This window comes from Brachionichthys hirsutus, chromosome 9 (assembly GCF_040956055.1).
Source record: "Brachionichthys hirsutus isolate HB-005 chromosome 9, CSIRO-AGI_Bhir_v1, whole genome shotgun sequence".
In the NCBI taxonomy this organism is placed as follows: domain Eukaryota; kingdom Metazoa; phylum Chordata; class Actinopteri; order Lophiiformes; family Brachionichthyidae; genus Brachionichthys; species Brachionichthys hirsutus.
In genome coordinates this window covers 9,429,352-9,454,785 of record NC_090905.1, presented here as the reverse complement: position 1 = coordinate 9,454,785, position 25,434 = coordinate 9,429,352, and the positions used below count along the sequence as shown (strand labels likewise).

The 25,434-nt window shown below is 42.8% G+C and overlaps 3 protein-coding genes across 4 annotated transcripts; 1 reads left to right on the top strand and 2 right to left on the bottom strand.

The window, feature by feature from the left end:
* Positions 1–11: 11 nt before the first annotated feature.
* mibp (muscle-specific beta 1 integrin binding protein) lies at positions 12–3,293 on the bottom strand. 2 transcript variants are annotated; one of them, XM_068743091.1, is made up of 8 exons: positions 3,135–3,293; positions 2,338–2,428; positions 1,871–1,919; positions 1,473–1,644; positions 894–965; positions 671–777; positions 428–513; positions 12–257 (listed from the first exon to the last, which is right to left on the bottom strand). In XM_068743091.1, exons 1-7 carry the CDS (start codon positions 3,158–3,160, stop codon positions 428–430), a joined length of 603 nt encoding a protein of 200 aa, XP_068599192.1. In that variant the 5' UTR covers positions 3,161–3,293; the 3' UTR covers positions 12–257. The 2 variants fall into 2 exon arrangements, with proteins under 2 accessions (XP_068599192.1, XP_068599193.1); XM_068743092.1 differs by lacking the exon at positions 1,871–1,919 and having other exon boundaries at positions 3,135–3,196.
* A 2,528-nt stretch (positions 3,294–5,821) lies between these two features.
* On the bottom strand, positions 5,822–10,782 carry atcaya (ATCAY kinesin light chain interacting caytaxin a). The gene is made up of 11 exons (XM_068743543.1): positions 10,706–10,782; positions 8,866–8,924; positions 8,534–8,767; positions 7,935–8,108; positions 7,547–7,649; positions 7,211–7,342; positions 6,868–6,954; positions 6,405–6,503; positions 6,202–6,237; positions 5,996–6,067; positions 5,822–5,864 (listed from the first exon to the last, which is right to left on the bottom strand). The coding sequence occupies exons 1-11, from the start codon at positions 10,780–10,782 to the stop codon at positions 5,822–5,824; spliced, it is 1,116 nt and encodes a 371-aa protein (XP_068599644.1).
* A 2,798-nt stretch (positions 10,783–13,580) lies between these two features.
* zfr2 (zinc finger RNA binding protein 2) lies at positions 13,581–25,351 on the top strand. The gene is made up of 19 exons (XM_068743082.1): positions 13,581–13,633; positions 14,752–14,992; positions 15,123–15,240; positions 15,571–15,798; positions 16,055–16,374; positions 16,589–16,777; positions 17,016–17,250; positions 17,497–17,672; positions 18,217–18,336; positions 18,497–18,642; positions 18,903–19,029; positions 19,122–19,342; positions 19,690–19,858; positions 20,874–21,048; positions 22,315–22,403; positions 22,909–23,004; positions 23,337–23,448; positions 23,563–23,660; positions 23,912–25,351. Exons 1-19 carry the CDS (start codon positions 13,581–13,583, stop codon positions 24,077–24,079), a joined length of 3,081 nt encoding a protein of 1,026 aa, XP_068599183.1. The 3' UTR covers positions 24,080–25,351.
* Positions 25,352–25,434: the final 83 nt, after the last annotated feature.

The following is a 25,434-nucleotide window of genomic DNA, read 5'->3' as shown; positions in this document are numbered from 1 at the left end:
ACATCAGTAGATCCCAATATATAGTACATTTATTTTACTGCAGCAAATGGTCCAGAAAAAGTCAACGGTTTTATATAACATATTAATGATCCATTCAGCAAAGAGGGGACAAAATAATAATAAAAAATACACAATGATAACTTAACATTGTTATACTGCATTTACAAAAATAAAATTAAACAATTATGATTAAAAAAAAATAATAATCCATCAGCCTATTTACAAATTCTACACTGGGATGGTGAGGAATCTTCCTGCTGCAAGAAAGACAGAAGAGAAAAGGTTATTTACAATTAAATCATTATGCTTGTAAAAACTGTGCCAACAGAGCTCCTACACAATTTTCACTTTAAAATCATGTAGTTGTTTTTATTTTTACACTAAAACTAATTTGTGCTCAGTGGGAATCAGTGGTATCATTTCTTACCTATAAACAATTGAGCAGGTTGTTCTGAACATCCTCATACACCTGGTTGTAGATCTCCTCCTTGCCCTTCATACCATCCAGGTACTCTACAACACATAAGCATGTTTTTCTAAAGCATCCATAAAAATCACATTACCAAAATTCTGACAAAATTTGTCCTAAAAGAGATTATTCTGAATTGTCCAAAGAAAATTAAAAAATAACTTGTGGAAAATTGACTTAAGCATTTCAGGCACGCCGTACCAATATTCAAGCCGCTGTCCTCCATCAGTCTCCTGTGTTTGAGGTACATCGGCCACACATGGCCGTCAAACAGACCAGGAGGGTCGGGCACTGTGTATTGTCTTTTACTGAAAACAACAACAACATAATGTTCAGGATAGTGCACTTTTAATAATACAATAGGAAGAAATGTTAAAATGCAGGTATTACAATGCTAAAACTGTAAACACGAATAAATACTCACCTTCTCCTGCTCCTACACTCTTCATAAGGGATTGTAATGTAATAACACTTGTCAAAAACATCCAGAAGGGGCCTGGAGAAAAATGCACAAGGTTATTGATAATGACAAAGATCTTTAAACACACAAAAAGAAAGGAAGCGTCACAGAGCAAATGGCCATACGTTCCCTTATCAGGCTTTCTGCAGCATGCTTTACAGTTATCATTATCCGACAGAGTACCCATCGCTCAGCAGCCGGCTTCAAGGGCATCTCAGGCAAGCTTGTTCCACAGAAAGCCTTATCTATATCTGTGGGATCCTCCCCAATTATAATGTGGCACTACAGAAATGCCACTGCTCCTCCAACAGAATGCACAAGATGTGTGATGCTGTGGGGCCCAGATTAAAACATTTCTTTCCACAAAGAAAATAAATTATTTTAATTATGGAAATAGACAAAAGAGTTAATAGCGTTTCAAGCAGCTAATCCAATTTCTAAATGTACGTGTCAAAGAGTCAGAAACATCAATTCAAAGAGCCATTCATGGGTGGCACAAACAGGAGGTTTAAAAATAATAAAATTAATGAAATTAAAACTCACTGGTAGTTGTAGAGCAGGAAGCCCTCTACAATCAGGATGTGGGTCTGCTCACCAGCATCGCTCACATCGGTCGAGGATAGAGGGACGCCGTGGGAACGGGCAAACTTCACAGGGTTCTCGATCCAGCCTTTAACTGTGTTGGTCATGGCCTCCATATCCAAAGCTGGGATCACTGTGGAGCAAGAGTCAGAGAAACGAGGGCAACGGTAGGAGAATTAATTAGAACACGCACATTGATAGAATCTAAATGATTGAAAATGTCTTTGGCCTTTTTGTGAATGTTACAAGTTCGCATCTTAAGGACAAAAAAACGGTGTTGATGCCGAGTGGCGATTATGTTCTTGGGAGGGGCTAAAAGGTAAACAATGAGCCGCTGGTAGGCTACCGTGAAGTCTTACCATCCCATTGTCTAAAGCCGTCCTCCCCGACTTCTATCTGATCTGGTTTCTGAAATAACAGTCACCAATAAAACATTGCTGCAACCTCACACCTATGAACAGCAGCAGACCCAGAGTTATGGCACACCATGCACAACCTGAAGCAAGAACACCCAACAGGTGCACGACTTTAGTGAAGTTAGGGAAAGGTTCATGTGTGTACGCACACAGCATAATATGAAGGTTAATTTAAATAAAAAGATGGAAAGAATGACAAGAAAAGAAAAAAAGCAATCTGTCTACGGTAGACAAGCGTTTAATGAAGTTCGTTAAATGGATTTTGGAAGACAAACTGAATATAAATGATTAAATGTTGCGACAAACTGGAGCAAAGACATCGAGGTCATCGTGTGAGATGGAGCCGCTCATTGATAGATCCACTCCTTCCTTACACACAGAACAAGACAAAAGAATCACACAAATAATACCTTGAAAAAATCATCTTGGTGCACAACACAGCAGTGGGGCAGCGTCTTGATCAATTTATTCGTAAGGGTAGTTTTGCCACCATTAGTGACCCTGTGAATGAAAATATAGTCAAAAAATGTAGAGAGAATAGTAATGGCGACAAATTATGGGATTAGAGTTTGATTCTTTTAAAAGAACAACAGTGGAGGGGGTTGGGGGTTCCAGCAGATAACGGCCATTGCTTACAATTTTAATTAATTTGGCTCGATTAAATATGCACTGATTTCAAATGGTGCAAAACAAAAAAAAAGCTCGTACTTTATAAAATCAGCAAAAATAGAAGACAATAAAAATGTTCATGTTGATAAATAACAAATTATGACAATAAAACATTAAACTGCCTGCTTGCTGCCCCACAGACGCTCGCTTTAAGTCTCCCTCCAATTCTCACCGAGTCTCGCGATGAATTTTCAAAAGTCCCGCTCGATTGATAACAACGAACCCCCCCCCCGCAGCGGACGGAGCTTCCTACCGGCGGAACACAAGGTCTCTTCACTAAAACACGTGGCCTCAAGGATAAGGCGAATTAAAACTGATGACGTCACCGCCATTACAGGGAACGTAATCAACAACAGCTTGTCTCAAGACGTTTTTAAGAACAGCAACACAACGCTGTGTAATGTTTTATAAATATTAACGAAACGCCCTAAACTCCATCTATCTGTAAGTTAAATAAATATTAACAATATTTTAGGCAGAAGTGGGTGGGACTGTCTTTAATTGCAGTTAAACTACCACTAATTAAAACCACACTCACCCCCCAATCCCGATGATGCATTTCATCTCGGCCTTTCGCTGTCCTGCGTGACGTCAGCGAAAGGAAGAGTCAAGATCAAAACCCAACGCTCCAAAAGAATGTTGAGATGAAAGATGAAAGTGACTTCACTCTACAGCGCGGACATTTATAATCCAGCGAGCGTCACGCAGACGCGAAACGTTCTCGTGGTGGGACGCGCGTTCCCCACGAGCGCCTACGTGCCTCGGAGCAGCAGCCAATCAGGACCTGGTAGCGCTCCTGCCAACAGCTAATCACAGCTCACGAAACCACCTCATTTGCATATTCGATTGCGCCAGCGTCAGCTGTGTAGTATTATTCCATTCACAAGATCAAACAGCTGACGACCCCCCAGCGGACTGTGGAAAACTACCATTGATGGTGTCGCATAAATAACAGCTGCGTTTTACCATTAAACATTTTTTGGTGCACAAGAAATAGATCTGCTTTCCAATTTTAATCTGAACGTAGACATTACAGCAGGCAAAAAATTGTTTAAGGCAAATCATTTTAAAATAAACTAAGTATTGTGCTTTCATGGTCAAAATTAACATTTGCATCAATCATTTATTTGCAAACTGTAAATAAAAAACTACAATAACTAAAAATTAAAAAGCTAGATTACATTCCTTTACAGTTTCTGGATTTTTAAAAATAATTTGTTTGGAAAAAATAGGTGCTCAACCTGCACAGAATCTTTTTAAAGAATGATGAACCAAGCTGACTTTGTGTGAAAACAGCCAAATATGACTGAATAATAACTGAACTTTTTGACCTTTTCTTGAACATTCTTCCACCATAAAGGCATACATTTTTTTGTTTTTGTTTTAATTTCGATATCAAAGAAGCCACCTTCATATCTTCCTAATACAAACATGTTACCTCCTAAACATAAATCACATTATATGAATTATCCATTTGAATGCAACATGAAAAACAAATCAAAAAAGTGCAAAATAATTGTGCAGCGCCTTAGAAAAATAACAAATCTTACTCCACTGACCTTCAGCTACAATAGGTTGATCAGATGGAAGACACTATAAAGTTTCTATGTAACTTCAAACATGTGCAATCAATAATGCATTAAACATTTGTTAAACATGACCGAGTGCTGGCATTTCCCCATCTGTTCATTATATTTAAACAGACACACAGAAACATAGGAGGATGCTGCTCTGCTGAAATGATCCAGAAACTACATCTCCATTAAGCTGCAACGTGTAAACTTCATCATTACAATGGCTGCCTGACAGAAATCATTTCACACTCAATAAAATTAGAGAGAACCAATTAGAAAATAATTTTATTATTTGAGCTGATGACAAACGTCCCTTCATGAAATAAATCTGAAGGAATGATAGGAATAAAATAGAATGTTGATAAATTTCAGGCAAAATAGCTTGTAGGTGTTTTGGATATGGTGGGTTGGTGTTACATTTCTCATAGACATAACATAATATGTCCTGTGTGGATTCCAATTTATCATAGTAAGTTGATACAAGGACTTTCTTCAAATGTATGAAATCTTTCTATATGTGGTGAAAATTATTTTACACATTTATGATTCTTGCTTATTTTTCTCATGCAAGTTTTCTTAGGTCATAAAATGCAAATACTGATCATGTTTCAGCATTTCCTACCCAGAGGATGACCGAGGCTTGTCATAACACAGAGCAGACTACAGATCCCAGCACAGTAAGAGTGAGCTATTATAAAGCAGCTGTGAGGCAAACATAAAGTTGACACATCTGATGTAAAGCTATTATTCTACACATCAAACACAGAATATTTATATGAATCAATGTGGATGGAAATGTGTGTAACATGTCTTGCACTGCAGTCACACATTGACCCGAGCTCAGCATCTGCTACATTAATAAAGTTGCTGTTAAACACCTCATACAGCAACATATTAGCATAGTACTGTCACTACTGTCCACTGCCAGGAGGGCTTCAACAGTGACAGCCTGAATTAGGTAAATCTACTTTAATATTAACAAAAATATGCAATGGTAAATTCTCCCAATCCACATCAAAGCCTGCTGTTTTTAAAATCATGTTACAATACAAAATTGTTCCATCCAAAATGTCCAAACTCACGTGTCTTTCTTCTTCATTTTCTTTGTGGAGCAAAGTGTTCCTGTGGAGATCCTGGCCTTCCTGAGCCTCAGGATGAAGCCATATTTAAATGGGAGATACAAACCATGTCTTGCTAACGCAGGAGGGTAACGAAGCCCATCAGCATCGCAAACCAAGACCTTTAATGGAGCAGAAACCTCCTTTATATATTATCAGGTTGCAATGCGAGGCCCTCTGGTTGGAGATGGCACAGATCGTCGGATGTATGCTGCTCTAAAATCAGGAAGCTTGATGGATCACTGCTTCAGATGAGTAGGGAGGCTTCATGTCGTCGACAACATTCTGCAATAAAAGACAGAAATGCTAATAGATAATGAGAGCAATGCTCCTCTCTCTTCATGATTCAATCAAAATGTGTAATTCAAAGAAATACGTATATGAAATTAAGAAGCACAGTGTTTAATTGTCTTTTTTCTTTTTGCAAGTTTCTAAATGAAATAAGAAGATCCTGGGTAACACACGTCTAAAAGACGTTTTAGATACTCCAACAATAATTGCATTCATGGACTATTACCTTCACCTTCAGACGTCTATTCTTGTTGTAATCCTTGATCTAAAATCATTGACTTGGGCCTGAAAACGACAAAAGATAAATGCCCTTTTAAAATGTTAAAAAGTTGGAAAGAAAACACTTAAACATACACCGAGTGATGTCCTAACTTGACAAATGTGTAATGTGAAAATATGACGAGGTGGACCATCACCCCTGGGACTTTTTCACTGCATCCTGAGGAACCTGTTGCTGCTTCTCCTGCTGTTTCTCTTTCTGCTCCCTCCTGCAGGTCATTAAAGGTAGTCTTTAGTGGGCAGTTAATCCAGGTTATGTCCTTTAAACTAATTTAACTTCAGATTTTCAAGGGCAATTGTATGTTAGTGATCAAAATGAAACCAAACGCCAAATGCATTTTACCTTTCCCTCTGAGCTTTAATCCTCTCCTCATCAAATCTGAAAAGAAGTGATGCTGTTATTTCCTCTTCCCACACTGCATGTAGAATTAAGCTAGAATTGTATTTCATATTCATTCAAATATAAATACATGTCCAGGTTCACATGAGGATGAAGCATTAAGAGCAGGGTCTCCTTTTCGCCACACAGCGGTCGGACATACTTACTGCACCACACATTCAGGGACATGGACGTGCTCCATGGGAACAATCTCTGCCAGGTCATCCAAGCTGTGGATGTACCGGATCTTGTTCATGAACTTCACACTGCACAGGAAAATGGGGACAATAACAACATGTTATACTCTGATATTAAAGTAATATTGTTTTTAATGAAAGATACAACATTTAACTTTTATTTAAATACAAATTCATTTGACTAATTCATTGAGATCCTAGTCTATGAGACACAGATGCTTCTTGGATAAAAAAAAAAAAAGACAGATAGACAAATAGATGCAGCATCGATAAAAGTAAAATACTTATATTTCATACAGCAAGAAAAACTCAGAAACAATCTGATACCCTTCAGTTTATTATGATTAGCTCTCAGAAAAACAATTTACCTTTGAGTTTGAGTTTTTCAAAATTTAAAATATATAATTGGTTAGGTGTGTTTTTAGTCTCTTACCTTATAAACGGCCTGGATATAGCCAGGACAGTGCGTATGAACCACGTGGGATGAGCAATGACCAAAGACTTCAGGTTCTTTCTCAATCTGCCATCACAATCAGATTAGTTTTTAAAGCCTTCGGGTTTATTGAGGGCAACATGAGAAAATTCAAGTCAAGAAAAGTCTCTTTGTGTTGGTGGCGACCACTTCGAATAGCACAGTGAGCCTTATTTGTCTGATTATCTGATTTATAGAATAGAATAGAATAGAATATCACTTTATTGTCATTACACACGGTGATGCAATGAAATTATAGGCCGCAGATCAATTGATTTGTTGGCGTAGCAGCTCCATTTCTCACCTTCTGTCGATCATTTGGTAGCATTTCTTGAGCCAGCTGATTCCGGGCATCTTACTCCGAGGAGTGCCTCCGTTCATGTAGATGATTAGGTAATCCTCAGCCACGAGCATCTCCAGACTACTCACCACATACCTGTGTGAAAGGGCGTGGCATCACTGATGGATTATAAAACGCATGAAAAAGAACAGGCTTTGTGTGACTGGATACTGTGGCCTTCTTGTGAGACATGATAGCAATAGTTACTCCTAATTTAAGTGCCTCTTATCTTTCATCTATGTGCAGCATCGTAGCTCAAGCCTGCAGAGGACGACTAAAATGTGGTCATGGCAGACTCACAGGAAGAGGTTTTCCATGATATAATGGTAGTCTGGGCAGCCGCTGTCAGGCAGGTAGCAGGCTGAGAAAACAATGATGGCGTTAAGTCCTTCACCATAGTAACCTGGAGGGAGAGAGTTCCACTTATTAGGGGGTGATATCAGGGTCGTGCACACGCAGCACAGCTATCCAATATCCTTGAGCTTGAAAGCTGGTGTGATTATGTGTCTACCTTTAAACCTCATGCTATGTGTGGTGCATGGGTTTGTCTTTTACATCCAGGTTTGTAGAGCAGTGGGGTTAGATTACTATAACTTTTTTCCTGTTACTATTCTAAGCCCCATAGGAACCCTAATTTCTTCCAAATCCCTTCATGGCTCATCAGACTGACTTTTGCCCTCTCACTGACCTCCGTGTGTGATGACCCGGAGATAAGGCCTGATGACCTGCATGTCGATGCGATGTTCCTGTTCTCCGATGATCACCGTCCTCCAAAGGCGTCCGTTGCTCACATTTCCCTCTTCGTCCACGTCTCCTAGTCCGTTATTTGGGCCAGCTTTAGCTGAGGCCACTGGGGTGTCATCTGGGTAGACACAGAGACAGATTTTCCACTTCATTATCCACCATGCTGCACAACATTTGCTCTAAGAATGACAGACATACATGTTCTGTGTGTAAGCCCCTTTTACTTTCAGTCAAGGGGAAAAGTTACCTTTGGTGTCACGGCCTGAGGATTAAACTAAATGATCATACAGGACCAGGTTGGGGAGGCGTGTCAAATAAAGTTTGGTTTGCAGATTGTAGCAAAGCAGTGTAAGGCTCAGAATATTTAAGTATTAAAATAAATATAACATTTACAATAATGTGAATTAAAAAAAACTAGATTATTACATTTAACCTAAATGTCGATTTATATGAGGAATGCCCGAGTATGGCCTAATATAGGAATTATAAAAGGAATAAAACTGTGAGAATAACCTTCGTATATGTTCCTTATCTAACACTTACCCTCCCACTCCAGCTCGTTACCATTAGTGATGAACTCCAGTGAGTCTGTCTCATCAGGCGTATCGATATCATCAACATTGATGTCCAGGTCGTCCGGTGTGTCCAAGAAGTCATCTGAAAGCAAAGACCCCTCGCTTTGGTCCAGAGACAGGCTCATCTCTGGCACAACGAGTGTGCGGCGCTTATGGTGCCCCCCACCTCCAGGCAGGTCGACATTGACGGCGTGAGGAGGAGCTACAGCGAGACCGGGAGACGCAGAATAAGAAATGTGACTATTAGGGTCTGTCTGACATTTAATAATTAGAGATCCTCTAATATTAGGTTTTTCTTACAGGCTCTGTCGTCTGTGAGACCACAGGAGGAATCCATGTCTCCGTACTCTGGTAGAGGTCTGTAGGGAAACACATACAAGTTATTCTAGTCGTGTGTTTGTTGATTAACAAGTAAAGTATAAAGATATTAATAAAAGCCAAGTTCACTTTTGGTTGATTACACTTTTTTTGGTCTGATCTACGTTCATGGACGATACTACAACACCAAAACCTCAAAATATAACGGCAAGAATTAGGATTCCGTGAAACAGAACAGTTGAGCCGTCTGCACTGTCACAGGTTGACAGCACACTAAAAGAAGAGGAACATGCAGAAGTGGATAGAGATGGCAATTAACTTCTCTCTGGAGAGGGATGAAGATAACAGCTTAAGAAGAAAGGGAATAAATTAGAGACAAAATGAGGGACGAAGCGTGCCAGGAAAGCTCAGCCTGCTATTTATTGCTGACAGGAGGAGCAGACATGAGGTCGAAACCTTGCCTTTTTATGTTAAAAACGTAGGCTGCTCATTTTTGTCAGCAGCAAAACCCACGAAGGACCTGGACACAAAGTTATACAACTAAACGATCAAGACAAGAAGAAAACAAATGCAAAGAGCTACGGCGCACACCCTAACCCAAAGAGGGCTTAACTGCAGTCCTGTGAAAGCCGACTGCCTCATCCTCCCATCTGGAGGACAGTGTGTGTGTGTGTGTGTGACAGGCTGTGCTCCTCCTGAGCCAATAATAGTGGTTCAGCCTCGGGAAGCAGACACTGCTGAAAGGTCCTGCCCTATTCCCTGCAGTAATCACGAAGCAAAGCTTCCTTTGTTAGACATCCTATGAATGTAACGGTGCTACAGATCTAGTTTAACAGGAGCAAGATCATCTCTTTTGTTCCTGCTAATGGCTGCGTTGTCCTTCATCATCAATATGTGGATGAACCGATGATGCTTACCTTCTGCAAATAGCACAGGGCTGCTTGTGTCAGAGCCGATTCAGCTTTATAAGGCACACATCTTTAGATTTGCTTTGCGTGTCTCTGTCTCTGTCTGCAGCAGAGCGTTTCTCCGAGTCACCTTGATAATCCTTTCGTCGCCGGTTATCCTTCCGTGTCTGCATTTATCTGAAACGTTCTACCATTTTCCTGCCGATGCTGTGTTGATCAGTGGTTGCTGTTGCGTCACGTGATGTGGACTTTACAGACGGAGCTGCACCTGCTCCCCAGCTTCCCCCCTCCCGGTCTGATGGAGCAGGAGGAGGAGGAGGAGGAGGGAGGAGGAGAGCACAGCGCTGACCGTCATCGCTCCTCCCTGCTCTTTTTCTGCCGTCAAGCTTTTTAACTTCTAAACATCTTATTCACTTATTTCCGTTGCCATCCCGACGGTACTCAGAGGGTTAAAACTGTCTCTGGTATTTGCCTTTCTGCCTCATTCTGCTCAAATAATTGATGGAATGTCTTTTGTCATGATCTTTTTACACGAAATCTAGTTACATTGATCGGTCCTGTGATATTAAAAAGAAGAAAAACAAAATATGGCTGCTAAATACAAGTAGGAATATTACAGAAATACACATGCACCTAAATAGCACCTCTTTTAAATCCACCCAGAATAAAGCGTGACGCTTCAGTTGGCCCACACTGACACCACGCCAATGCATAATTAAAAATGAATTAAGACAATCAATGCTTAGTAATGAGCCATTCATCCACAAAGTAAAATGTGACGCATAGCCATCGATCCGCACGAACGCAAGAATGTTCCATGCAGCTGCAGACACACACACACACAGCCGCTGCTTCTCAGCATCGACCGATCGGACTTCAGTTTATCAGACAATGAGCAGAAAGCAGCTAATTACCTGGGGAAGTCTTCATCCTGCCACTCGTCTTTCACTTCCATGTTCTCCATTCGTACAGCCGCCTCTGTGGTGCCCATCCCTCAGAGAGGAGAGCAGGGGTCTGGAGGTGTAAGGAGAATGGGTTATCAATGACCTCCATTCAGGACAAGAGCGGGGAAAAAAGCCACATAAAATGGATGCACCGACGAGAGCGGAGACCAAAGCTTCATGGTCACTCCGTGGATATCACAGCAGTGCAGACGGATTGTCCCAAAACGATTTTTCATTATAATTTAAGGCACTGTTGGTCACATGGTTTTTATCCCCAGTCCAGAGGAGCACACGTGAGAGGCATGTGACATGCATTTCCTGAGCTCAGCTCTCCTCAAAGTCACATATCAAGTTATGAATTTCATCTAACGCGGAGAGGGCCGATGAGGAGGATGACACGCAGAGATAATCCGTAGTCTTAATCCTATGCTACACTGATGTGACTCCTCCCTGTTTGATCTCTATTCACACTGCGACTTCATTTCATCCTTTGTATTCACAAAAAAAAACCTTTGAATATAATATTCAATTGTTTTTTTTCTGTAGAGTTTAAAGAAACATCACAAAATGACAAATGCCTACAATACAATAAAGATTGACTTCACCACTCCACTCCTATAAATTACAGGATTGACCTCTTAATCCTGATGAATTATCAGAACACAGTAACAGCACATTAACAACAGAAGCACAGGGCTGCTTTGGCTGCATGAGAGCAGTGACTGGAGCATTTCATATTCCTATTTCTCCAGTCGAGTAGAGCATCTGCAACTATAGGAGGTTCAGATGAATGGCAGAGGGTTAGAGGTCATGCATAGGAAATCCAGAAACAACAGCAACATGCCAAACAAAAACATGATTAAATGCAGTCAGACACCGACATTAGTGTTAGGATATGCAATATTGATTAGTATAAGAATTAGTGTACACTGTGTGTGGTTGGTGCATTATAAATACTGGGGAAAGCAGAGTGTAATTCTGGGAAAGGCGGGCAGCCACATACTATTAATTTCTGAGTGCCTTTGATAAAAAAAAATGAACGATAGGATACACACCTGTTTGTAGTAGATAAATATCCAGTAAGGATATAAGATTTCTACAAAATGTGGGGTGGAGGAGAAAGTGAGTTTGATAAGAAAGCCATTGCACATATAATTTCAAGAATCCTGATCCTGTACTTGGTATTTTATATCCCATGTAAAACCACAGATTATACAAAAGGAAATGTCACAACTGTGGATTTCACTTGGTTTATCATACATTTTAAGGTGTAAGGAAAAGGCAGTAATTTATTGCGGATACTCACATGAGCCGTGCGACCCCTGTCCTGTCCCTGTCTTTGAGTCCTCTTGTCTCTGTAGTCACAGACGCAAAGATTCAAGAGGAGAATAGCCCCAACCTCCTCACCAGCAGAAAATGGATCAGGCTGAAAGTTCTTCTCCCACGGTCCCCGTCTTCCATTCATTCAAATGCACACACTCATGATCAGACACAGTCATACAGTGTCCTCGCAGTCCGCCGCGAGCCAGCGGCAGGTGCCTGAAGACAGGGGGCACCTCTGTGCAGGACTCCCCCTCTTCTCCGCCGCCTCTGGACACCTTTGTTGGGTAAAGACTAGCCGTGACGAGCGAGCCGACAGCCTGCCCGTCAGTTCCTACACGTCCACACCGCCGAGGCACGACATTCCTTTAACCGAATGCATCTGCTCTGCCATCGTGGACTCTCCCTTGCTTTTCCCATTTACTCTGTATGTTGCACAAAATAACAAAACATCAGGTCTTTCTCTGAGTTCCCTCTGCATCCAATCAGATAGTTTATGTCTAAAGCAATTTGTGACAAATGATCTCTGTGTGGCTTCATTCCGATAGATAATACCGCTGGTGCTTTCTATGGTATTCTGTGTGGCTGCTGTTCCCTGGCAACAGCATCTCTCTTTACATCTCTCTCTCTCTCTCTCTCTCTCTGTCGCCTTACCTCAGCTCAATCCTACTATACCCCCCCCCCCCCCCCCCCCCCCCCCCCCCCCCCAACTCTCTGCACACATGAATTATTCAGGCCCTGACTTCACTCGCTACCAATCAATCCATGTAACCCTTGGCCAGTCTTCATTTAATTTGCTAGCTGCAATGACTGACTGCATATTCCTGTGTCAGCCATCTTTCCAACAAATGCCCCTGGCGGTGGCATTAAGCCTTCAAGCCTAAGCAATAATTGGACTATAAATAGAATTTATGCTTGTTATAGATGCATCACACAGCCAGCAACACAATAGAAAGTACGCAAACCGCCAGTCCTAAGCTGCCTCTGCATGCTTTGCACCAGGGGGCAGACAGTGGGGGGGGGGGGTAGTTCAGTGCAGAGGACACGGGAATAGGGTCGTAATATTGCGAGGATGACTAATGTTATTTCTGCAGTTTGAAAGACGCTCTAAACTCTGATTGAGTATCAGCCTGTCAACGTGACGCTCCACTATTTTCAGTTCTGACTCACTACCTGAACGCTTTAACCTTTATCAATGACACTGATCGGCGCGCGCGACGTTCAGCAGCAGAGTGAGTGACACCTCCCCCCCCCCTCCATCGTCTTCCGTTCCGTCATCGCATCGTTATTCAGACATTTAAACATTTCAGCAATCTGTTTAACACTTATTTTCTACATTTATTTGTTGTTTCGTCTTCCCAATATCGATGATAATGAGAAGTGTGCGTGATAATTGTTATTTTACGCACGGAAGCTCCGTTCTAGCAGCATTGTTCCCGTCTCGCTGCAGTAGAGGCGGTGAACTATCTTGACAAACATTGCTTTGCCGGATCTTTGTTGCTGTCTGTCTGCTGGAGATGCCAAGATGGCTGCAAGCAACTACTTCGGCTTTACGCATGGTGCCGGTCCGCAATACAGGTAATTCCAGTGACGTGGTTGTGTGTCAACATTTGTTTTTAGGAGCATTCGTCAGTCACTCTTTTATTTAGAACGACAGACAGCCGCGGTGGCTTTTCGTTGCTCGACGGTGGAGAGATTGGCTCGATAGTTAGCTTGACCCGCTCGTCCGGTTAGCTAACATTAGCTGAGTTTGCAGGCCACCGTTTTCCGAGACGCGGTGTGATATTAACGTTTGGTCGCCGGTGTGACGATGCCGACTAACCGGAAAGCTCTTACTCTTTTTTTTAAATTTGTCAGAATACCTCAAACTTGGCATGAAAATGTCATTTAACGCCAGTGTCGGAACAACTTGTGCAATGAATTAGGCTGGCTGCTGCTGTGTCGGGTGAGATTTTGGACAACGCTGACGTCATTCTTGGTCCATATTTTCCATATTTGTTGAAAACGACGTGCTGCATGAAAGGGGAATATAAATGTCAGTGTTGCAGCAAAAATCTAATCTGTAGAAGCCTCTAGAATGCTCTGCAAGGCTGGTTAATATGTCACAATGGTAGTTCGATGTGGGTGATTCAAATCTATCAAGATTTAGTTACACAAATCCAGTTTATGTTAGTGTTTTTAGTTTATTAATGCTATAAAAGAGAAGGATTACAGAACTAACTGAGCATGCAAAGTGAATACCTGTCAAATCAAGGCGCTTGGAAACTTGCCAGATAGTTCTTGCCTGAAGCAGTTGTATTTGTTTGATATCACAGAGCATGATATTTATAAAAGTATCTTAATCAGATTTATTGTGTTAAATCTTGCAAACATTTTTCTACCTCTGGGAACCAGTGCAGATCACCGTACAAATTGCATTTGTGTTGTCTTCCTCTGGATCTGCAAATCAGCAGTTCATTGGTATTAAGGTATGCAACACAAACGGAATCTAATGTGCCGCTCCAAATTCATCCTTTTTCGGTCTGTTGTGTCTTTTAATTCATACATTTTCCTGTCAGATTTTATATCGGTTTGTGGTGATGGAAGTGTTGGTCACTATGGAGTGAAGACTTGAGTCACCGTGATAAGCGGCGTGATCTTACCATGGGTGTCGTATCGATGACCTGCCCGGATGTTTCCCTCCCCGCCTCCCCCAGTACCCAGCCCGCCTACCCCCATCCCTCTACAGCCAGTTACAGCGTCCAGCAGGCTCCAGCTGTGGCTCGCGCTGTGACGGCGTCCTACTCTCCAGCTCCTGTCCAGGCTGCCCGGCCTGTGGTCTCTGCTTCGTACCCTGCCTATCAGAGCCACCAGGCCCCTCCCGACTACGCCTACAGGCAGCCAGCACCCCCGCAGCCCACCACCACTCCTCAGACGTACCAGGTATACTCGGACACGGTCAGTCGCTTTCTGCTTCTCGGTTTCTCTGTGTTGATGTTTATGCAGAGATCAATCTGGGCTTTCAACCCCCCCCTGCTGCATTTCTGTTCTTGAATGTGCCACTTCCCTGTTGTGTTAAATACACCAGCAGAACAACTACAGCTATGGCCGTCCTGCGGCTGTGACCACCTTTGACAATAAACAGTACTACCAGACAAGTATAGCCTCGGCTCAGCGGACGCCCACAGAGGAGTATTACCAGACGGGTGAGTCCCGTTGTTTTTACTAAAGCACATGGCAGGTGCTCGTGTTTGATTTTAGCTTATAATATGGATGACAAAGGCTAGTGAGGCATAGACTGGCTAAATTCTAAGGGAATTACTGTTCAGAACGGCGGCTTAGAAATATCTAAAAATCATATTTAAATATTTAGTATTTTACTAAAACCGTGTTGGTTTCAAAAATAGATTTAAACTAATACAAAGTTGTTGTTTTAATTCAGTGTTGAACATTGATATGAGCGTTCACGATGGATTTGTTTGTCATTAGTTCTGGTATTTTCTGCTGCTCACTCTCTCCACCCTTTTTTGCTTCAGTTGGAGTCAAGAGTGCTTACAGTCCAGCCCCCTCAACGGTGTACAGCCAACACCCCCCTCCCCAGCGGCAGGTAACGGCCATCAAGCCCCTGGCCCCCTCCATCTCTGTGTCCACCAACTACAGCATCTACCCAGTGTCCACCAGTGTCCAGCAGCCGCCCACGCCCATTTCATCCTACACCCTCGGGTCCTCCTTCGGCTCTAGCGTTTCAGCCACCACCTATTCAGGTAAGATAAAATGGAACTTGGTGGATCTTAAAGGAAATGGTCGGGTCTATTTATGCCAGACAGGCAAATCCAAGCTGCACACTTGTGATTTTTACAGGGGATGTAGTGAAGGAGTTGTGACACATTATCATCAAAAAGGAGGTGTTATTTGTAGAAGGTGATCTTGACATTGTGTATATATATATATATATACACTTTCCTCCCCTTTCCAGTAACTCTTATCTTCACTCTCTTGTTCCTGTTCTCTCACCCCCAGGCATTAACTACTCCGGTTATGATTCAACTGGCTATAGCTCCACATCTGCGCCCTCTTATTACCAGCCGGCCCAGCAGGCTCTCCCACAGCCGCCGGCTCGACGACACCAACAGATCCAGCCCCCCATTCAGCCACCCCCCAAGCAGCTGACGAGTTCCTCCTGGAGCAACTCGGGCAGCAACATGGTGACTGCTCCGGCCGTAAACACCTACAAAAAGCCCAGCTTTCACCAGGCCAAGCTGCAGAAGCCCAAAGGCCCTCCCAAGCAGCCCCAGCTCCATTATTGTGAAATTTGTAAGATCAGCTGTGCGGGGCCTCTGGTAGGTGTTTTATAATGTCACCAGTTTACTAAAGAGCTTTTATAGCTGGTAAATATGAACTATCAGCAGCTTTCTACTGCAAGTATGTTAAATGTACTTCATGGACAGCATGAATAACAAATTTGATAGTAGTATAATAATTACTATACTGGTGATATGTTGCGTTTGCACATTCAGAAGGTATATCTTGCTAACTGGGAGTTTACTGCTTCAGACATACCGGGAGCACCTTGAGGGCCAGAAGCATAAGAAAAAGGAGGCAGCCCTTAAGTCTGGGGGTCAGACTGGGGTCAACAATGGGCCCAGAGGGGCCCAGACGCAGTTACGCTGTGAGTTATGTGACGTCTCCTGCACAGGAGTGGATGCCTACGCCGCCCACATCCGCGGGTCCAAACATCAGAAGGTTAGCACAGCTGTGATGAAGTGTCTCCATCTTAAGGTGCTTCAAGCTTTATATTTATTGCTGTTTCAGCACATACAGTGCATCTGATGCAGCACGTTTTCTTTACTGCACATGACTTGGTGTATTTAAGTGATGTTCTCATCCGAGCTGCCAAGTCGTAGGACAGAACGTGCCCCCCAGGGATTGAGTATCGGCACACTTAAATGGATGTCCCTCCCTCTGTGTCAACCATGGAAAGGTGGTGAAGCTTCACACCAAGCTGGGCAAACCCATCCCTTCAACTGAGCCAGTGTTGGTGAATACGGCTCCAGTGATCACAGCCTCGATAGCTGGGAAACCGCCAATGGCCAAGGCGGCTCCTGCCTCCGTGTCGACCCCTTCAACTCCCACGGCGACAACCAAAGCTGCGAACTCCACGGCCAGAGCGGCAGCATCTGCCAAGAAACCAGCTCCCTCCAAAATAACGTTTGACTGTAAGTCAATTTACTCCTTTCGAAACCTAATTACAAAAAACCTACACAGATAAAATAAACGCCGGTTAACACGTTCTTTGATAGAAATACTTTTTAAGAACGAATCTTCCTGGGTGTGAAGCTCGTTCATCCTTTGGACTTGTGCTACAAACAGAAATGAATTAGAAATAGATTTTTGTTCTGAAAATTCTACGCCGTATTCTTTCGGTTGACTCTCTAAATTGTAATTCCTTGCCTGCCACACAGCCAATAAGCCTGCCAGCAATCCAGCAGCGGCGGCAGCAGCAGCGGCGGCGGTTGCAAAGGTGGAGTCCAAAGCGCAGTCCGCTAAGAAGACGGAGTCTTTGAGTGACAACGAGGACAGCGACAGAGCTGGAGGCCAGGGAGACATCCAGCCGGTGGGACACGACTACGTCGAGGAGGTAAGAACCCAGAATGGTCACGATGTTACATGTGATGTGCTGCATATTGATCAATGCGTACCGGTATTTATTATTATTGATTAATATACAAAAAAAGCTAGTAAGATATAGCACACTGTAAAGTATAAATGGTTCCATGTAGTTTTATAGCTTTATGTCATTATTTACATTTGTAAGCAAGATGGCAAGAAAAATGATGTATTTCCTATTTTCAAAAGCTTAGAATCAGTAACACTGACATTCTGCATGTGGACTGCACAGAAGGGATGACCAGGAGCTGAGCTGACAGTCAGAGCTCAAGTCTAACGGAGATTTAGGCAGTCATAGTAGTGAGCAGGTAATAAGACGAGATAAATGTACTTGCTGCTTCAATATAAATCCTAGTGAAAGGAGATCACACTAAATCAATGATTGGTATATTCATTGATTTTTACACTTTCAAACTCAAACTGCTCATTTCTCATTTATGTCACTCGATTGTCCTGCCAGCGGTGTGTGTGTGTGTGTGTGTGTGTGTGTTCCTGAACTCGTCTGTCTGCTCCAGGTCTGTAACGATGATGGAAAGGTGATTCGATTCCACTGTAAACTGTGCGAGTGCAGCTTCAACGACCCAAATGCTAAAGACATGCACCTGAAAGGAAGGAGACACAGGCTTCAGTACAAGGTAGGAAAGCAGGGGCCGATATAATGGCCAGGGTTGCGATACTGGCACTCGCCTTCTGTATTTCAGATCGGCCCTTCATATTATTGGATGAGCATACATGCATACATACAGGCCAATATATTGAGCAGTGGTTGTGTGTTTGCTCTGTGGCCCTCTATAGAAGAAGGTGAACCCAGAGCTTCCTGTCGAGATCAAGCCAAGCAACCGGGCCAGAAAGCTGCAGGAGAGCAAGCTGAAGAAGCAAAAGCAGAAGGCCGTGCTGAAGAGACAGAGAGACGACGAGCAGCGCTGGCACATGGAGATGAGGTCAGATGAGTGAATTCTTCTGATCTATGGAGTTTGCAGGGTTGTAAAGAAATGGAGGACAAATATGTGTCCATACAGGTAGCGCCAGAAAGAGGTGGTCTTATGTCAGGCAGGTGATGCTTTGAAAGAAGGAACGTCACGCCTCCATTTAGTGAATCATTTCAGTTTTTGTTTTTATTCCTTCTGTCCATGCTCTTGTAATCCCCTCCGTGGGCATAAAGGACTATTAATGACATTGATAATGATCCTTTGATCTGAAGGAGATATGAGGAGGACATGTACTGGAGGAGGATGGAGGAGGAGCAGATGTACTGGGGAGAGCAGAGACACAGGATGGCTCCTCCACCGCTGATGAGCCGCCCTGGAATGCCAGTACCCCCCCTGCTGGTGAGCGACAGATTTCAGTTCTTGTAAAGGCACAACTACTTGGAACTAAATTCCATGCGAGCTCATTCATTTATTGCCCCCTCTCCGTAAAGACGTGCGTTCGTCGGCCAGACTCTCCTGATGACCGTCACGTCATGGCCAAACACTCCACCATTTACCCAGGAGAGGAGGAACTACAGGCGGTTCAGAGGGTCGTCTCCCACTCTGAGAGAGCCCTGAAGCTGGTGTCCGACTCCCTGCAGGAGGAGGAGACGCAAGCTGAGGCGGCTGAGGCGGCTGAGGCGGCTGAGGCGGCTTCAGGCGACGGAAAAGGGTACAACTACGAGTCGTCTTGCAGATACTTGTTTCGTTTTGCACACGTACGTATGTCCATTAAGGAATACACATTTTTAACATTACAAAATAACTACGGTACAGAGAAATATAGTAGTTTACATAGAAAATACAATTTTCTGGAAATCTTCATAAACACCAGGGTCAGAGTAGTTAGGGCATTAAAGTGGTGAGAGGCCAGGTAGATATTCAAATTAAACCTTTATTGATGAATGTATATTCTTTTTGACCAGCATAAATGTATTTTACTTTTTTAATCGGTGCCCATTTCTCTGGCTGCAGCGTTGAGGACGGCTGCCTTGACCCCGGCCTCCCCTCTCTTTACAGCACTGATAATGCTTCACGGCTGCTGAAAGGTGTGATGAGGGTGGGCATCCTGGCCAAAGGCCTGCTGCTTCGTGGGGACAGAAATGTTGAGCTAATCCTGCTAACGGCTAGGAAACCCACCACCACTTTATTGAGTAACATCGCCAAGCAGCTGCCCAAAGGACTGGAGGTAAAAAAAAAAAGATACCTGTTTACATATTTTTAATTTTGGACATGGGTGGATGGAGGGAAGACCCCTGATTGGATTCACAACAAAGATGTTCAGACATTTCAAATTGTATCTTAAAAGAGAGAGAGAGAGAGAGAGAGAGAGATCATATTTTTCCTTTTTAATGCATCTAGATTACAGCTAATACCGACAAAACTCCAAAGTATCACACCAAAACGGTGTTTCTGGAAACTATTCTGTGCCGTCTGCCGCCTTATGGTTTATGTCATAAGAGCTGGAAACTGATGGACAGAACTATTTAATAGTTATGTAACAAGCTAAAATAAAAAAGGAGAACTTTTCCCTTTTTAAAGCAAATTTCTTTTAGCAAAACCATGAAATTACCACTTCCTAATGGATTTATCCTCAATGTTTTTTATATTCTTGAGCATATAATTTAATATTTGTGAACATGTACAGTATTAATTGTTAATATTACAGCTTACTGATCTGTAAATCTGTTTGAATTTGTACTAGAGTCCTTCCAGCCTGTGTGTTCTACTACTTCATAGGAATACTGTGTACTCGTAGCTTTGGGAGAGATTTGTCATTGTTCACAAATACCTGCCTCTTGACCTAAAATGAAACGCTTTAATGTCGTAGTATTTTCATTGAACTGGGGCCTGGCACCAAACGCGAGGTTGTAATGACTCTTAATTCCTCACTCTTCCTCACTCTTCCTCCCTCCTGCTTGAAGCTGTTCATGAGAGGTGACTTTGACTGATCTTTAGATTCACTGCCTGGTTATGACACCTGAATCCTACAGAGTGAGATGGGGCTTTTCTTCTTGAACAAACCTTTCATGCCTAAACAGTTTAAATAAGAAATCAATTGGACAACCCACAGTAAAAAAAAAAAAGCCATTGCCCTGTAGCTTTGTGGAAAAAAGGGGCTATATTTTTTTGCCCTTACTCCCCCCGCCCCCCCCCCCTCCTCCTCTGTAGTGAGTAATCACAAGTGTCCTTTTAACCGGCAGACATTTTCTGAAGATCAGTATGAGGTGCAGGCTCAACCTGAGGAGGCGAACATCGTGATATGTTCGAGCAAGGAGCCCAAAATGCAGGTGACCGTTTCTCTCACCTCGCCGCTGATGAGGGAGGACACTGCTGCTGAGAAGGACAAGCAGGCAGGAGGAAAAGCGGCTGAGAAAGGTTAGAGAAGCCAAAGCTTTCAGTACCAGACCTCCAAATGTAAGCGATGTGTGTAGAACATGCCCCCCTGCTCCACCCTTCCTCCCGGCAGCGACCCAAATTTAGACCGAAAAGCTCTTCAATTAGACAAAAATGAAAGTTGGGACTTTTAACCAAGCCCAGTTCCTTTTCTTGAAGCACTAATATTAGAATGAATTCTTACATTGATTTGTCCCACACTTCTCACCGCCCCCCCCTTTTTTTTTTTTTTTTGTTACATCAGTACCCAAATCTTTATTTCTTTGCTACAACATGGGAATCAAAAGCCGGGCTCTCCGACCTTTCTGTGCCACTAGGGTGTGTGTTTCTGCCAAACACACGCTCAAATGATAGAAACAGGATGAAGTGAGAATGCTTTGAAAGGTGACACTTCTTCCTACAAATATCCACGGTTTTTAAGCCGTCTTGTTGAATCCTGGCCCAATGAGGGGAATTTTAAGTTCCAGCATCTTCAAATCAGTGTTTCTTGTTGTTGTTTTGTATTTCTCGTGAACATAGAAGTGTGGAACGGCCCAAGGCTGATCTTGTGAAATATTACCTCATGGCAGTCATCAGTAACCACATTTAATATCTCCAACAAACCTGTCATCTTGCGTTTGTGTAACTGTCTTAAATTTGAATCCAATCTCTGTCTGCAAACGTTCTACTCCTTCAAAAAAACATCTAGATTCAACGCAGGCATTTCGTTCTATGTTTTGAAGGTTTGTGATGAGCAGCAAACAATCTGTTCACAACATACGTTTGACATAGGAGGAGAACATTTCCAAAGGGTTTCATCCATGGTTCAGAGGTTTGTTTGAAGGCGGTGGGACAATATTGGGTATAGCACTAAATTCTATAACATTCTTTAAATTAATTGGATTTTCTTCCTTTTTGCGCGTGCCTCCCACTCCAAAGAAGAGATGGAGTTTATCCTTGCTGTTTTTATTCTTAAAATCCACCACAACGACATAGAAGTTCACCCGATGGTCAATTTCTTCCCTAATTTCTCACACTGATCCCTCATTTTTCTTATTGCATCCAAACTGAAACGATCTGAAGTGTGTTTATGGATTCTGTGACACCTACCGGTAATCTCATGCGATAAAGATCAGTGCGTTTTGTCATTTGAACCCTGATCGCTTTCCGTACGTCGTCAGAAACAATCCTGGTATTTGTTGCGGTCATCATTTGGGTTTTTGGGTTCCTTTGACTGTAAATTATGAACTCGTACATGTCATGTCTCAGATGTGCCTGTGAACGACCCTCCTGATCTGCTGAACAAGAGGAAATGTCAGGAATACCTGGCTGCACTCCGTCACGCCAAGTGGTTTCAGGTAAATGCGTGGAGAGGTTTTTCATGACCTAACAGAGTAATAAAAAAGTAACTCAAAGCAAAACCCAGCATTAGAGAGAACCTGCGTGTGTGAAATCATGTTTGGAGTGAATGTAAAGGTCTTTATTAATTTTCGTACCTTCAAGTATTGTTTGATTACAGAGGCGGTTTTGAAGTATCATACGCTCCGATTTTTATTGGTGGAGATCATATGCTCACCTTCCTTGGACCAGAAGAAGGAGGAGTTCATTAATTCTGAGGCCGATCCCGAGGTTCATGTTTACGATGGTGTTTAGCCAGTGACCTGAATCACCAGCATGTAGCTGAGAAAATGCAGCTTCATAGTCATTCAGACAGATTTCATGCTTTGGCAAAAGTGGCAAAGTTGGATCTAGACATTTTTGGACATTCATAATCATTTTGATTCTAAATTCATGCGTGTGTTTTAAGATGTAGAAATTGGGTTTTCATCTGTAAACAGACGTTTTTCTTCATTATTTCTGAAGGCCCGTGCCAACGGGTTGCAGTCCTGTGTCATCATCATTCGGGTGCTGAGAGATTTATGTCAGCGGGTTCCAACCTGGGGGAAGATGCCTTGCTGGGTACGTTGGATTAAACTGTATCTTGCGTTATCATTTTCTCGCCGTCTGAACCTCCTCCTAATTTTAGAAGACACTCTTATCTCTACCAGCTGGTGGTATGATCTTACCTTTTGATATTCATTGTGCCGGGTTGCTTATTCTAGTATCTATATCTGATATATATACATTAGTTTTTTCAGTGTTAAATCAATATTGAATCAATGATATGAGTGAGCGTGGGGCTTCTGCACTCCAAATATGACATCAGAAGGTGGAGGGAGGACTTAAATCTCTGGTTGGAGTCGTCTTCCATTTCTGAGGGTCTGCTTCCTGCTCAACGTCTCTCCTTCCAGGCGATGGAGCTGCTGGTGGAGAAAGTGATCAGCAGTGCTGCCGGCCCTCTCAGCCCCGGAGAGGCCATGCGCAGAGTCCTCGAATGCATCTCCACAGGCATCCTGCTGTCAGGTTGGACAAGTTTACCTGTTAAAGTGAAAATCACTTCTATTTGACCTGTTTTAAAAAAAGAAAAGACAAACTACTCTGTAACGTCGAGCTTTGTCAACCGATTTCTCCACTCAGATGGGCCAGGGCTGATGGACCCCTGTGAGAAAGAGCCCACAGATGTTTTAAAAAGCGTGATGCTTCAGGCCAGAGAGGACATAACTGCCAGTGCACAGGTACAAACACACACACACACACACACACACACAGATTGTGATTCATCAGGAAGTTGCAGCTTTAAATTTTGTGCCAGAATTACAGACTAAAGTGTTAAAGAAAGTGGTGACTTATTTTTGTAGCCACTTACAGCAAATGTAGCGCGGAGCCTTTAAGGGAACGGACAGGGTACCCACATCCTTTGTCTGTACTGTTGAAGCAAAACCACAAATGTTTTCAGCTCTACAGACCTGTCTCTGTCGTTTCCCAGCATGCTCTGCGGCTGCTCGCCTTCCGTCAGATTCACAAGGTCCTGGACATGGAGCCTCTGCCGGCATCCAAAGCCAGCGCACGCAACCGCAAGCGGCGAAGAGATGGCAGTGATGAAGGCGAGGGGGAGGGCAAAAAGGACAAGAAGGAAGAAGCCGAGAGTGCTTGACCTCTGCTTCCAGATCGGGAGGCATTTACTAGTTTAGAGACTGATAGAATGTCACAACCGTTCTTATGTTGAAACCAATCGTAACACGCAGCCACACACACATGAATATAACTGACTGTACATGTCTACCTTTGAATTAAGAGGAATATGATTATGGTGGGAGAGACTTGATTTTGAGAAGTACTGCAGTTCCCTCTCCTGGTTGTTTCCCGGAGGGTGGATAGAAAAAAAGTCACTAAGAAATCCTGAAAATGAGTGATTGCGTCATTCGATTTCAGCGCAATTACACACTAACTACTGACCATGCCTCCTAAATACCACCGTATGCTCTATCATATTGATTCTTTGTTTAATCACCGCGAGGCTTCCAAGTGCTGGAGCCTGAGAGTTAAGTTTTACCGTCTGATTCTTGACAGAAGATTGACTGAATTTAATCTGATTCATCATGACCGTCGTACTCTGACGAACGTTGCAGGTGAGAGAGATTGGAGAAGACGACTGCCTTTTGGATCTACACACATCGCCATCCCCGAATGACCGTGCAGTCTGCCGTTCGCACCTTTTAAGCAGACGGTTAAGCTGAAATGACTTTGGCTTTAAATGCATCACAACTGCTTTTTTTTTGTGAGAGTTGCACAAGAAGAAACTTTCTGACACATTTCCTGCTTTGTTTTCTGTGGAGGTCACATTGGACAGGAAATCACTCTCAGAAGAGACGGAAGTTTCCTGATGCACAGCCTGCAGCATGCTAAGGGAATTAGCACTCAAGAAATGACAATGTTACTGTATGAAGCCAACATGTAATCACTTACATGTGGTAATACGCTTAGTGATCGCTTTTACTTCCAGAGTAAAGTTAGCAGAAGAGAGAACCTTTAATCAGAACACAAGACTGCATATCTACTCGGTAGATATTAAGTAGATTCTACTGTAATGTTCAAGTCGTCCCTTGACCTTCTTCCTTGTGCCTGCGTCAGTTTCTGTGTTGCAAAGTCCGTTAAAGGGATTAAACGAGTCCTTGGGTTAATATAGTTGTTACATTATTTCACAATGATGTAGGACAAGCAAGAGACAGTTACACAACTCTGGATTAAAAGTTGATGTGGGGTGAATTTTGAGTTTTCCTTTAACAAGAGCTTCTAAAAGTATTTTATTTCTGAAGAATGTTGTAATCTATTTTGTATTGTTTAAATGGAATGTGTGAACGTTGTCTTATTATTTGAATGTAGTGTTGCCCAAAATTAGGGGAGGTATTAAAACACTTTTAAGCCACCTTGCCTCTTGGGTTGTGATGTCGTCGCTGCTAATAGCGGATTTCAGCATATTTATGCTGTTATAAAGGGGGGAGAGGTTGC

Coding starts and splice junctions, on each gene's coding strand:
- atcaya (XM_068743543.1), bottom strand. CDS start 10,782: ATGGGCACCACAGAGGCGGCTGTACGAATGGAGAACATGGAAGTGAAA. Junction 8,925..10,705: donor CAGGATGAAGACTTCCCCAG/GTAATTAGCTGC, acceptor GTTTCCCTACAG/ACCTCTACCAGAGTACGGAG. Junction 6,955..7,210: donor TACCAAATGATCGACAGAAG/GTGAGAAATGGA, acceptor TTGTGATGGCAG/ATTGAGAAAGAACCTGAAGT.
- zfr2 (XM_068743082.1), top strand. CDS start 13,581: ATGGCTGCAAGCAACTACTTCGGCTTTACGCATGGTGCCGGTCCGCAA. Junction 19,343..19,689: donor GCTTCAGGCGACGGAAAAGG/GTACAACTACGA, acceptor CTCTCTTTACAG/CACTGATAATGCTTCACGGC. Junction 22,404..22,908: donor GTCACGCCAAGTGGTTTCAG/GTAAATGCGTGG, acceptor TTATTTCTGAAG/GCCCGTGCCAACGGGTTGCA.
- mibp (XM_068743091.1), bottom strand. CDS start 3,160: ATGAAATGCATCATCGGGATTGGGGG. Junction 1,920..2,337: donor ACCAAGATGATTTTTTCAAG/GTATTATTTGTG, acceptor CTGTTATTTCAG/AAACCAGATCAGATAGAAGT. Junction 778..893: donor GAGTGTAGGAGCAGGAGAAG/GTGAGTATTTAT, acceptor TGTTGTTTTCAG/TAAAAGACAATACACAGTGC.